The sequence below is a fragment of the Monodon monoceros genome, unplaced genomic scaffold, assembly GCF_005190385.1.
Source record: "Monodon monoceros isolate NGI ecotype Baffin Bay Population unplaced genomic scaffold, NGI_Narwhal_1 Super_Scaffold_1, whole genome shotgun sequence".
In the NCBI taxonomy this organism is placed as follows: Eukaryota; Metazoa; Chordata; class Mammalia; order Artiodactyla; family Monodontidae; genus Monodon; species Monodon monoceros.
This window is the reverse complement of record NW_021703765.1, coordinates 61,029,903-61,042,673: the sequence shown is the minus strand read 5'-3', so window position 1 is coordinate 61,042,673 and position 12,771 is coordinate 61,029,903. Positions and strand designations below refer to the sequence as shown.

Sequence of the window (12,771 nt, the reverse complement as noted above, 5' to 3'; positions counted from 1 at the left end):
GGGGGGCCGCCGCCGCCGCTGCCGCCGCTGCTGCTGCTGCTCTGGCTGCTGCCCGGCCCCGCGGCGCCCCAGGAGCTGAGCCCGCGCGGCCGCAACGTGTGCCGCGCGCCCGGGTAGGAGCCGGCCGGGCTGGGGGAGGGGGCCGAAGGGACGCCCGGGGCCGGGGGGAGGGGACGCCCAGGACCTCCCTGAGCCAAACGCGCGGGCCCCTCGGGCCGCCCTCGCTGACCCCGGCTCCGCTCCAGGCCGAGCCCGGGCGCCGGGCCACGACGGTGCGTCCGAGGATACCCCGGGCGAGAAGCGGGCGAGGGTAGAACGGAGGGCAGCGGACGCCCAGAGGGCTGACACACGGGGTTCGAGATTTCAGACCCAGGAAAAGGGACCCTTGGGCCGGATTGTGAAGGCCGTAAGAAGACGGGAAGCTCATTCCAAGCCCATGGCATGGCATGTGCAAGGGCCCAGACACACGAGTGTGGCTCGAGCCGTGATGGAGGGAGGGTGAGCGTCCAGGAGAGATGGAGCGAGGCTCCTGAGGGAGCCGCGGAGGTCTTGAGGCAGGCGAGTCGGAAGGACAGATTTGTGTCCTAGAAAGAGCGGGCGCGGGTGAGAAGAGGGTGGTTATGGAGGTGGGCGTCGAGGAGCCTGAGCTCAGAGTGGCCCAGAAGCGGGAATAGAGAGACAATGACGTGCGCCGGCATCGGGAGGTTGGGGGACTCCCGGGTGGGGATACGGGGTGCAGAGGGGCGGCACAGAGGTGGGCGCCACGAGGAGCCGGGCTGGGGAAGCCACTGTGGGACAGGAGGGGACAGGCCCTGCCGGAGGGCGCCGGGCCCAGGACCTTGCGCGGAGGTCGAAGAGCGCAAGCCAGGACCCAGGAGTGGGCGCAGGAGTCGGAGGACCCGGTCGGTCTGTCAGAGGCCACTGCGAGGTCAAGGGCATCTCCGCGCGGGGGCGAGGAGCCGGCGTGAGGGGGTGCCTTGTCGCGGGCCGGGGGCGCCAGGCAGGCGGGAAGCTGGAGAAGCATCACGGGCTCCTGGCGGGTGCGGTGGGGGCGCCCTGGGCCGCAGGGCCCAGGGAGGCCGCGTCCGGGGGCAGGCGGTCGCGGCAGACAAGGGGCTGTGAGGGGCCGCGCGGGGTTTCCGAGCTCGGATCCCGAGGCGCGCAGACCCCTCCCCGCTGCGAGCCCCGCCTCTGGGGCGGGGGCCGGCCTGGCCCGCCATCTGCTTCACATCGACGCCGCCGCCGCCGCCTCCCGGGCCTCCCGGGCCTCCCCGGCCCCAGGAATGTAGCGGCTGTGGCGGGCGGGGCCGCCTGGGGAGGGGGAGGGCGCGATCGTCGCTGGCCCTGTCCCTCCGCCTCGGCTCTCCTTCCCTGTGGGGGTCCGTGCCGGGGGTGGGGGGTGGGGGGATCCGATGGCAGGCCAGAGCTGTCCGGAGCCTGCTCCACTCCCCCTCTCCCCGAGATGTTCCATCAGGCGGCCTGTTCCAGTAGCCAAGAGCCTGGGTTGGGTTTCAGATCCTGGTGCCACCTCTCCCCATCAGAGTGGCCCCGGGCACAACGCTTAACCTTTCTGGGCCAGTCCATACTCCTGTCCAGTGGGGGTGGTGGTGGTAGAGGAGGGATGACGGTGATCCTGTGTGGAGCTGGTTAATGGGAAAGACGGCACTCCCCCATCCCCCCCAGGGTCCGGACCATCTCTTCATTACCTTCCCAAGGCTGGGCCTTGCCAGGCTCCCATTAGCGTTCCCTCCCCCCGGAGGCAGGAGGACTAGGGCAGGGAGCAGCTCTCAGTCAGTAAAATCCCATACACTTAATGTGTGCAGGCCTGTTGTTGGTGCAGGGATACAGCTGTCCTGTGTGGAGGAGATTTACAGCAAATCATCTGACATCTGGCAAGGGCTGGGGAGGAGGTGTTCAGTTGGGGAGACCCAGTGGGAAGTGATGAGTGAGAGAGGCCTGTGGGAGAGGAGGCAGAGCAGGGTGGCATCTGGGGCAGGGCCCTGAGTGCAGAGGGCCTGTTGGAAGCACAGGAAGGAGCCCTGGGGGCTGGGACAGGGATGGTGGAGGAGAGGCCACAGGGCGATGGGAACCCCCGTGGGCTTTGCACAGAAGAGGGGCAGGATGTGACCTGGGTTGGCTGTCAGGTGGCAGATGAACTGGGGCAGGAGGGCAGAAGGTGGGAGAGAACCAGGGAGGGTGAGGGTGGCTCTCACAAGGCTGGGCGGGGGACAAGTGGCCTGTCCCATCCTAGATCCAGTTTGGAAGGTAGAGCTGGCGTGTTTCTCAGTTGATCCACTCTGGGAGAGAGCAGAGTCTCCTTCCAGCCTCCCAGCCTGGAAGGACGGTTTTTACCCTGAGATGGAGAAGACTCGGGGTGGGAGGGGCTCGTGGGGAGGAGGGCCCCCCTCGAGGCCTCCGAGGCATTGTCAGTGTCTGGATGGGACCTAGGGAGCTTCCCCAGGGAGCTAGAGTGGACAGAGCAGGGGAGGGAGGTGGGGGGGTGGGGCAGAAACCAGGGGAGGGGTGCCCAGGGGGGAAGGAGGAGAGTGGGGCAGGCATGGAGTCCCAGGGGGCGTGGAGGCAGAGGAGCTTCCTGTCTGGACTGGGGAGAGAATGGGACAGACACTGGCACAGTGAGCAGGCAGTGCTCTTGGGGAGCTTTGCCGAGGTGGCTTGGGCAGGTTCAAGGTGAAGGTTTAAATCACCGCAGCTTCATTTGCAGTAACAGTGATCTATGGGGGGGCAGCCTGCAGCACAGCCTGCTTGCTGAGGGGCCTGGATTGACACCCCAGCGTCCTTCCATAGTGTAGGAGCTACCCCTGCACTGGGCCATCTTTCTTGTCATCTCATTTTCATAAGATCTGAGAAAAAGGGCCTGCCAACCTAGCCCAGCCTTTTCTGCCAGCCCGTCCCAGAAGGAAAAGTCCCACAGACTCATCCTCCACGTGGGCTCTGTCCTGCCGGGGAGCAGGGTTGTTAGCTCTGTTGGGTGGGGCCTGGGCACCAGCCATGCTGGGAGGACCAGGTGAACTCAGAACTAGAGCCTGCTCAGCATGGGCTGGAGCTCACAGCACAGCCTCGGCTGAATTCATAGTTTGTGCTGGACACATCTTGACTCTCTTAATCCTCCTGCCAAACCTATGGGCCCCATTCTACAGATTTAGCAGCTGGAGCTCAGAGAGGTAAAGTTCTGTGCCCAAGGTCACACAGCAAGTGGCAGACCCAGTCATCCAATCCAGCTTAGTGTGGCCCTAAAACCAGGCTCCCAACCTGATTACAGAGCCATGCAGCCAGGTCGTCCAGGATGGAAGGTGGTCAGTGTTCCTGGGCCATCCCAGCAGGCCATCTGGTGAGGCTGCCTGCAGGAGGGACCTCTACAGAGGCTCTCCATCTGGAGACCTGGGTTCATACTGGCAGAAGAGGCAGGAGGGTGATGGGCCCTCGGACCTGGGTCTCCCTACAGATGGCCATCTCGGAGCTGGGTGGGTGGGGACAATGGGGGCCAGAAAATCCAGGCCTGCTTAGAGTTCCTGACTCTGGTTTCCAGTTTTATTTGTGGAAAATAAGGTGGCCCATTCCTTGAAGTTTGGGGTTTTATGGATCCTGTTCCCCAGGTCCCATATCTTTGGCCCAAAGGAGAATCCAGCCCTTTCTGGAAGAGGGGGCTCCCTTGGAGTCCGGGGGCCCCATCCAGGGTGTGGTGATCATTTTGAGCTGGGAACGGTTGGGGGGCATCTTCTGAGGGGTGTGATATGGAGCAGCTGCAGCCTTTCCCTTCTCAGGCCATCCCACCCCCACCCCAGGGTCCTCAGGCCCCTCCCACCTCCTCCCATCACCATATCCCGCTTCTAGATTCACATCCTTCCCAAGAGGCCCTCTCCTTTTCTCTGAAGTGTGAACGGTGGCTATGTGCCTTTAGCATTTGGCTGAAGTTCTAGGTCTGATGGGACCCTGCAGAACTGCAGCCTGAGTGTCTGTTCCTTCTCAGCCTCCTTTGCCCCACAGTGTGGGCACACCCCACCTCAGCCCTCATGGCCCTCACCAGTGGCCATGGCTTCACTTGGGCAGGGCCTCCAAACCTTTGTGCCTACACACCCCATAAGCCCAGGGCTTGGGAGGCTGCACCACCCTGATATGGGACACATAAATTTTTTACCTCCTACTGTACCTTGTAAAGCCAAATAAAATTAAACAAGATTTTATGAAATTTCACGGAGAGGACATTCTAACGTTGCCTTCCTCCAGCCCAAGTCTCGCCCTGGTGCTCTGCAGCCCTCAGTTTTACTTTCCTTACTCAGATGGAGGACTCCCTGGGTGTACCTTGCCCCTCTCCAAGTGGACACCTCGCTGTGTCCACCACACTCAGAGACAACCCATCTGCCTTGGTGCTCCAGTTGGGCATCCAGATGTGCCCACCCGGCCCAGCCAGTCCTGGCACTGCCCAGGTCACGTCATATCTGGATCCCTGACACCCATCTGGCCAGACCCCCCACCCCCAGGGATGCCCTAGATCTCCATGCCTGAGCAGGTCCTGGAGGCCCAGGGACCTTTGCCCCACCCCCACCTCACTGCTGCCCCTCCTGGGACATGTGGGGTCTCTTCTCTGGCCTAGTGGATGGGGGAAGAGGGCACAGATCAGGAGGAGTGGCGAGACCCCTTGTAGAGGGAACTGGGAAGTTCTTGGAGGTGGTCTGCCATCTGCCGCCTCCCAGTGTCTGCTCTAGAGGGCTGGAATTTGTGTCTTACTCGCTTCGAGTCTCCCAAACCTACAGCAGTGCCGGGCACACATGAGGGCCTTTATAACCACCTCCCTAGGGCAGGGTGGAGGTTACTGGGGGACCCAGCGAGGACTAGGAGTGGGTCCCGAGCTCAGGCGCCCTCTCTCTGCCTGCAGCTCCCAGGAGCTCACTTGCTGCGCCGGCTGGAGGCAGCAGGGGGACGAGTGTGGGATTGGTGAGTAGGGCACCCTGGGACTTGGGCAGGGGGCGGGGTCACGGAGAGGAGGGATAGTGTGGAGGCTGAACTCGCAACAACTTGGGCGCGTCTCGTCCGCAGCTGTGTGCGAAGGCAACTCCACGTGCTCGGAGAACGAGGTGTGCGTGCGGCCGGGCGAGTGCCGCTGCCGCCATGGCTACTTCGGTGCCAACTGCGACACCAGTGAGCGCGGATTGTGGCGGGCGGGGCAGTGGGGCAGGATCCCAGAGATGGGCGGGGCCTGAACTGGAGGCGGGGCCTGAGAGTGGGCGGGGCCTGAGTCGGGAGTGGGTCCCCGGGGGCGGGGGGCTGGACGCGGGCAGGTTCGGGCTGGGTCTGGGCCCCGTCGCGAGCACCTGGGCCTCCCACCCTCTCCGCTCGCTCTGCAGAGTGCCCGCGCCAGTTCTGGGGTCCCGACTGCAAGGAGCTGTGTGTCTGCCACCCACACGGGCAGTGCGAGGACGTGACGGGCCAGTGTACATGTCATGCGCGGCGCTGGGGCGCACGCTGCGAGCATGCGTGCCAATGCCAGCACGGCGCGTGCCACCCGCGGAGCGGCGCGTGTCGCTGCGAGCCTGGCTGGTGGGGCCCACAGTGCGCCAGCGCGTGCTACTGCAGCGCCACGTCGCGCTGCGACCCACAGACGGGCGCGTGCCTCTGCCACGCAGGCTGGTGGGGCCGCAGCTGCAACAACCAGTGTGCCTGCAACACGTCGCCGTGCGAGCAACAGAGCGGCCGCTGCCAGTGCCGCGAGCGCACGTTCGGCGCGCGCTGCGAGCGCTATTGCCAGTGCTTCCGCGGCCGCTGCCATCCGGTGGACGGCACGTGCGCGTGCGAGCCCGGTTACCGGGGCAAGTACTGCCGCGAGCCTTGCCCTGCCGGCTTCTACGGCCTGGGCTGCCGCCGCCGGTAAGCGCGGGCCCCGGCCGGGGAGGGAGAGGAGGGGCAGGCGCCGAGGGAGCCGGGGTGAGGCGGCCGGGACCCCGCCTAGCCTCCTGCCCCTTCCCCAGATGCGGCCAGTGCAAGGGCCAGCAGCCATGCACGGTGGCCGAGGGCCGTTGCCTGACGTGCGAGCCCGGCTGGAATGGCACCAAGTGCGACCAGCCGTGCGCCACCGGTTTCTACGGCGAGGGCTGCGGCCACCGCTGCCCGCCGTGTCGCGACGGGCACGCCTGCAACCACGTCACCGGCAAGTGCACGCGCTGCAACGCGGGCTGGATCGGTGACCGGTGAGCAACCCGTGTCCGCCTCAGACACGCAGCCCCCAGCCGGCCTCCCCCGATTGCCCTCCGCGGAGGGCTCTGTGGGCTTAAGGGTCGTTTGCCTGTTTCTGCTGACGCCTCCTCTCCGCGTTCCGAGGTGTGAGACCAAGTGCAGCAATGGCACCTACGGCGAGGACTGCGCGTTCGTGTGCGCCGACTGCGGCAGCGGCCACTGCGACTTCCAGTCGGGACGTTGCCTGTGCAGCCCGGGCGTCCACGGGCCCCAGTGAGTGCCTGGGGACCCAAGGGGTTTGAGGGGTCTGTATCCGGCACTGGGCTCCAGCCAGACCCCAGGTGCTGCTGCGTTGGCCGACCAGGCGGGACCCAGGCTTGGCCCCTCAGCCTTGGCCCCCATACTTCAGCTAGGGAGAGACAACAGGCTCTTTGGGGCAGTTTCCTGCCCTGGGGTGGAGCCAGCGCTCGAGCGGGATCTAGCGACCAGGTCAGCCTGTGGCCAGTGGGTTCCTTGAGGGCTGCAGGGCTGAGGTGACCCGGAGATGATGTGGAATGAGCAGGGACCTCCACGTACAGCCAAGGGTCTCGTCTGGCAGCCCCTTTTCCCCCCACAGAAGAGTCAGCCCCAGCAATGAGCACTGCGGCCAGTGTCCACGGCCCGTCCCCCAGACTCCGTCCCACTGGAGTGCACACATTTGTTTCCAAAACATTGATCGCTCAGGGTGTGCTGGAGGTGGGGGTGGGCTGCAGTCCCTAGAGAATGGAGAACCCGGGGCCGGGCCGGGGCTGGCTGGCCGCGGGGCCGAGGGCGGGAGGCGTAACCGAGGGCCGCTTGGCTCTCTCAGACCCCACGACCCTCCCTGACCTCGCGCCCCCGCAGCTGTAACCTGACTTGCCCGCCCGGGCTCCACGGCGTGGACTGCGCCCAGGCCTGCAGCTGCCACGAGGACTCGTGCGACCCGGTCACCGGTGCCTGCCGCCTGGGTGAGTGGGTGAGGGCGACCCGGCGGGGGCGCGGGGGCTGCCGGCACCTCGCTGACCCTGTGACCCCCACAGAGACCAACCAGCGAAAGGGCGTGATGGGTGCGGGCGCGCTGCTCGCCCTGCTCCTCGGCCTGCTGCTCTCGCTGCTCGGCTGCTGCTGCGCCTGCCGCGGCAAGGACCCCGCGCGCGGGTGAGGCTTCCAGCTCCCTCCCTTCCCCGGTTCCGGCCGCGCGGGGTCTGCAGCGCGGCGCGCCGTTCCCGGCCCCGCCCTGGGGGGCCCCACCCTTCGTTAGCTCAGGCCCCGCCCTCCTTGAGGTTCTGCTCCCTTGGGCCTCTCCGGGCCTTAGGCCCCGCCCCTCCGCTCAGGCCCCTCCCTCCCTGTGGGTGGGCTCCCACGGGCTCGCCCCGCCCCTCTGGCACAGGCACGGCCCCGCCCCTTCGCTCAGCCCCCGCCCCCGCAGGGAGCTGTCGCTTGGGAGGAAGAAGGCGCCGCAGCGCCTATGCGGGCGCTTCAGCCGCATCAGCATGAAGCTGCCCCGGATCCCTCTCCGCAGGCAGAAGCTGCCCAAGGTCGTAGGTAAGGATGACGTAGGTAAGGAGTCTCCGGGGAACACCCTCCGACGCAGGAGGCTGCTGGGAAATGGGTGTGACGGGGTCGGTGTAGGAACTGCAGGGCCTTGAGTGTCGATGTGGGGGCGTGGGGAGGTGCGACCAGGGGGAGGAAAGAAGGATTGCAGATGCAGGGGAGCCCTGGAGGAAGGCAGGGGTCCTACGTGTGCGGGCAGGTGTGGGCCCTGTCTCGGTGACTGTGAGTGACTGCATGTGTGGTGTGGTGGGGCAGTGTGGACTGGACATCCGCGGCCGGTAGGCCCCCGCAGTCTGCGGGAGTGAGTACACTGTCGGTCCTGGTGCGAGCCGCAGGTGGACGCGGGCACCTGTGAGTGGGAATGCCCTGCCACAGGAAGACCCGCCCCCGGCCTGGATCCCCAGCTATGCCCTGGGTCTTTCCTGGAAAGTGGGCAGGCTGGTCCCTCGGCCCCCACCCTACCTCAGGACGGGGCTGGGTGCGGGGCGATGCTGCTTCTCTCCTTCTGCCTGCCCTGACTCACACTGGGGTGGAGTCCCTCTGCGTCTTTCCCACTTGTTTCCAAAGATGAGGGGGATGGGGAGATGAAGTCTCCTGGGAGGTAAAGATGCAGACAGCTGAGAAAACCCCTGGGCCCACTCAGCAGAGTGGGATTTATGGGCACAGATGTGGGGGCTGGAACCCACATCCCATTTGTGAGAGGGGGACGGGCTGGCCAGCCTCTGGGATTCCCCCGTTGTGGGGTCTATGTCTGTGGAGGCTGTGCCTAGGGGTGCAGCCTGCTGAGACGGCTGAGGCAAAGGGTGGCTTCACCACTGCACATTTGCATTCAAAAACTGCTGCAAGACAGGGTCTGAAGCGTCGCTTGGAGGCCCTGATGGGCTCTCCCAGCCAGGTGCTCTCTCTTTTCCCAACTTTCGGCCCGACCTCACTCAGCTCCCTGGCCGTACACTAGCCTGTTGAATTGCCTGTCCCACCCACTATCTTGGGGTAGGGCTGGTTTGGGTCCCTCCATCATTTGTGGCAGGAGAGCTGGCGAGGGCACTGGCTGGGGCAGGCGGGGCCCCTGGCAGCTATGCCTCCCTCCTTCCCCAGTGGCCCATCACGACCTGGATAACACGCTCAACTGCAGCTTCCTGGAGCCACCCTCGGGGCTGGAGCAGCCCTCGCCATCATGGTCTTCCCGGGCCTCCTTCTCCTCCTTTGACACCACGGATGAAGGCCCCGTATACTGTGTACCCCACGAGGGTGAGTGCCCCTCTGCTTGGGGTGAGGACCCCTCTCGCTCTGACCCAGTGAAAGGTGCCAGCTGAAATTTTTGTGCTCTAAGGGACAGGCAGCATGGGGAGGAAGGGCTAGTGATGCTGTTAACTGGGGGGTGGATACACAGTTGAGGTTGCAGAGTGGGCTTCTTTGCTGCCCAGCACCAGACTGGGGTAGGGTCTGGGGAGGTAGCCACAGCCCAGGTTCACTTCTGGAGAGACCAGGCAGAGAAAATTCCGGGCCTGGGGAGGAGGTGGCAGAGGAGACAGGAAATGGGGTTTGCAGGATATGGGGACACACTTTCACCTGAAGCCTTGGCTCACAAACATCAAGAAGCAGCCTGAATAGCTGGGCTTCTGGCCTCTCTCTTCCCCAGACCACCCCCCTGAATGACCTTGGGCAGGTGACTAACCTCTGAGCCTTAGAAGGCCTTTCTCTTAAAGAAGGGCTATGAATCGAGGGTCAAATGTGGTGATGGTGGCCCCCCAGGCTGGGGATGTGGTGGGGGAGGGGTGCGAGTCCAGGCCGAGTTGGGGCTGCAACCCAGGAATTAGCCCCACTACCCCAGCCCTCCACCTCCGGGGCTCTGAGCTAAGTTTGTGGTCAGTGCAGTGAATGTGCCAGGCATGTCTGGATGCCACGGCGACTGAGCGCCAGCTGGGGCGGGAAGAGGAGGGGAGGTGGGGCGCCAGCGAGGGTTTGCTCTTGGATGCTGGGGGGCCAAGCTCTTTCCGGAGGAGGTGACCGCCCCGCTCGTCCCTTGTCAGAGGCGGCAACCGAGAGCCGGGACGCGGAGGTCCCCATCGCCCCAGCCCCTGCCCCTGCCCCTGCCGAGGCGCTGGCTTCGTCCCCTGCACCGATGACTACGCCCGCGGAGGAGGCCACGCCCCTCCGCGCGTCCTCCGACAGCGAGCGGTCAGCGTCGAGCGGGGACGGGCCTGGCGGGGCGCTGTATGCGCGTGTGGCCCGGCGTGAGGCCCGGCCGGCCCGGGTCCGGGGCGAGGCCCGAGGCCTGTCGCTTTCGCCATCGCCCGAGCGCAGGAAGCCGCCGCCGCCCGACCCCGCCACCAAGCCCAAGGTGTCCTGGATCCACGGCAAGCACGGTGCCGCCGCCGCGCGTGCGCCGTCGCCGCCACCCGCGGGCCCCGAGGCCGCTCCCAGCCCCAGCAAGAGGAAACGGACGCCCAGCGACACATCGGCGCGGCCGGACGAGCCCTGCAACCCTAGGGCTCGCGACCCGACGCCGCGACCCCCGGGGCTGGCAGAGGAGGGGCCGGCCCTCGCCGCACCCTCGCCGCCCCGGGCTCGAGCGCGGGGCCGTGGCCCTGGCCTCTCAGAGCCCACGGACGCTGGCGGTCCCCCGCGCAGCGCACCTGAGGCCGCCTCCATGCTGGCCGCCGAGCTGCGCGACAAGACTCGCAGCCTGGGCCGCGCCGAGGGGGCCGTGGGCACGCAGGGCCCCCGAGAGAAGCCGGCGCCGCCGCAGAAGGCCAAGCGCTCGGTGCCTCCCGCCTCGCCGGTCCGCGCGCCCCCCGCGCCCGAGGCCCCAGGGCCCGAGAAGGCGGCAGCGGGCGCGCCCGGATCCGACACCCCCCGAAAGAAGACCCCCATCCAGAAGCCGCCTCGTAAGAAGAGCCGGGAGGTGGCGGGCGAGCCGGGCCGGGCGGGCGCGCCCACCCTGTAGTAGGTCGGCCCCGCCGTGCCTGCAGCTCCTCGGCTTAGCAGCGCTGCTTGTCACCCCGCGTCCCGTGCGCGCCCGGCGTCTCCCGCGGGGGCCCCAGCCCAGAGCAGCCTGGCGGGAGGCTGCGTCTCACTGGCTCAGGCCCAACGGCCGTCCTGGATGGGGTCCCGCGCTCGGGCAGGAAGCCCCATCCCAGTGGCTAAGGCCTGACAGACGCTTTGCTGGCCCCTCCCTTCTCATGGCCTGCCTGTGGAGGGCTCCCACCAGCCCGGGTCTCAAAGGCCAAGGGCAGGAGGGCTCTGCCTAAAGAACACCTCTTACTGGCCAAGAGTGCCTTGGCTGGGTCACCTTCTCACTGGCTGAGGCCAGAAGCACTTCCACCCTGGCAGCCTCTCTGTGGCCAGGGCCTGGCGCCTCTGGCTGGAGGTTCCCTTCTGTGACCCTAGCCAGAGGCTACTTCCACTGGCCGAGCCCCAGGGCATCTGGTTGACCGGAGCCTGGGGAGGAGGGCTGGTCTCTGCTCCTCAGGAGGCTTGGCTGTCTCCCCACCCACCCCAGCCCCACCCACGCTCTCCCAGCCCCAGCCTCCCCAGCCCTGGCCCCTCCGCTGTCGAGCTGGTTTTGATGGCCTCCCACCACCCCACATGCCTGGGAATCCGAGGGGCAACTCCAGTGGCCTGTGGAGATGTATTTATAGGCCCCCGGCAGGGCTGCTCCCACCCCATCCGGGTGCCCCAGGATGGGCTCCTCCCGGCAGGGGCTTGGCCAAAGCTTTCTTAATAAAGTGCCTTTTTTCTCCCCGTGCTCTGACTGCTTCCTATCTGCGGGCCTCTTGACGAGGATGTCCCCCCAAAAGAAACTGTGCCAGGATCCCTCGACCAAAGTGGAGCCTGGGAGCCCAGGTGTGGGTCTCCCAGGACCATGTTGGAAGTGGGTCATGTCCATCTGCCCATCCTTCACCTATTTATCAAGTTTATTGGGCACCCACCTCGGCCCACCCCATCCTGGACTGGCAACCTGGGATGAAGAGTGTGTAGGAGCAGATAGAGTGGCACCCTTGGCTACGAGGAAGGAGCCAGCGCATGGGGCTGCTTCTGCCCTGCACCTTCCCCACTGCCTACTGCTGTTATACTTGGGGCCTCGAGCTGTTTGGTGTGGCTGGGGCGGGTCAGAGGCTGGGGCCAGGGGGTAGCGGGCCACGGGCACAGCCTCCAGCCGGGCCGCATCTGGCACAAACAAGACAGTCTGGCACCACACAGAGCCCTGCTGTCCATCTCAATGGGCTCCCTGTCCTCAGCCGGAAACTCTCCCGGCCCGAGAGGTGGGGGGAGGGGGAGAGCCCGCCTGGCCCAGAGCCCTGGCTGGCCCTGCTGGCAGTGTCCCCCCCTCCCCTGCTCCCCCGCCTAACCTCGGCCTGCTCCCACTCTGGCCTGGCCTTCTTTCTGTGGCCATTTGTCCTAATGTCTTCACTGCTTCTGGCCCTCAGGATGGCCTCGCAAGTGACCTTCCTGAGTTCCAAAGCCTCACTTTTCTACCGTGTCCGCTGTCCCTCATCCATCTGGGCTCCTCCCATCTCGCTGCCTCTGCGTAGCAGGCGTCTTCCTCACCTTTTGCTGCCAGCTCTTTCGACCAGGAGATTCTGCCAAGATTCTCCATTTATCTCCCCATCCCCACCCCATAGGCCCCAGCACGACCAGAGTCTGGCCAGTGCTGGCAGCTCAGGGATCTCACCTGGCAAGACTCTTGCCCTCTGGCCAGATGCCACGTGGAGGTAAACGTCAGTGACATGTACAGGGGCTGAGCCACCTGAGTGGAGATGGCCTCATGGCACAGGCGGGACATCTGGCGTGGCTCCCGTGGCCGTAGTCCCTGCATCTGGCCTGGTCAGGCAGCACGTGGAAGGCAGGCTCCCTGTCCCCGGGGCACGCACCTTCCCTCAAGCCAGCTGGGCACCCTCCCAGCCGTGGCCCTGCGCCTGGCCAGCCTCATCCCTTCTGGCACCAGGCCATGCTGGCTGCCGGGGCTCAGAACACAGGCTTAACGTCAGCCAGGAGGGGCAGCTGCCC

At 66.0% G+C, this 12,771-nt stretch overlaps 1 protein-coding gene across 2 annotated transcripts; it reads left to right on the top strand.

The window, feature by feature from the left end:
- The first annotated feature begins 3,477 nt into the window (after nt 1-3,477).
- On the top strand, nt 3,478-11,503 carry SCARF2 (scavenger receptor class F member 2). 2 transcript variants are annotated; one of them, XM_029231725.1, is made up of 10 exons: nt 3,478-4,953; nt 5,056-5,157; nt 5,364-5,883; nt 5,985-6,203; nt 6,334-6,462; nt 7,072-7,175; nt 7,248-7,365; nt 7,637-7,752; nt 8,857-9,009; nt 9,792-11,503. In XM_029231725.1, exons 1-10 carry the CDS (start codon nt 4,788-4,790, stop codon nt 10,706-10,708), a joined length of 2,544 nt encoding a protein of 847 aa, XP_029087558.1. In that variant the 5' UTR covers nt 3,478-4,787; the 3' UTR covers nt 10,709-11,503. The 2 variants fall into 2 exon arrangements, with proteins under 2 accessions (XP_029087558.1, XP_029087551.1); XM_029231718.1 differs by having other exon boundaries at nt 7,072-7,365.
- Nucleotides 11,504-12,771: the final 1,268 nt, after the last annotated feature.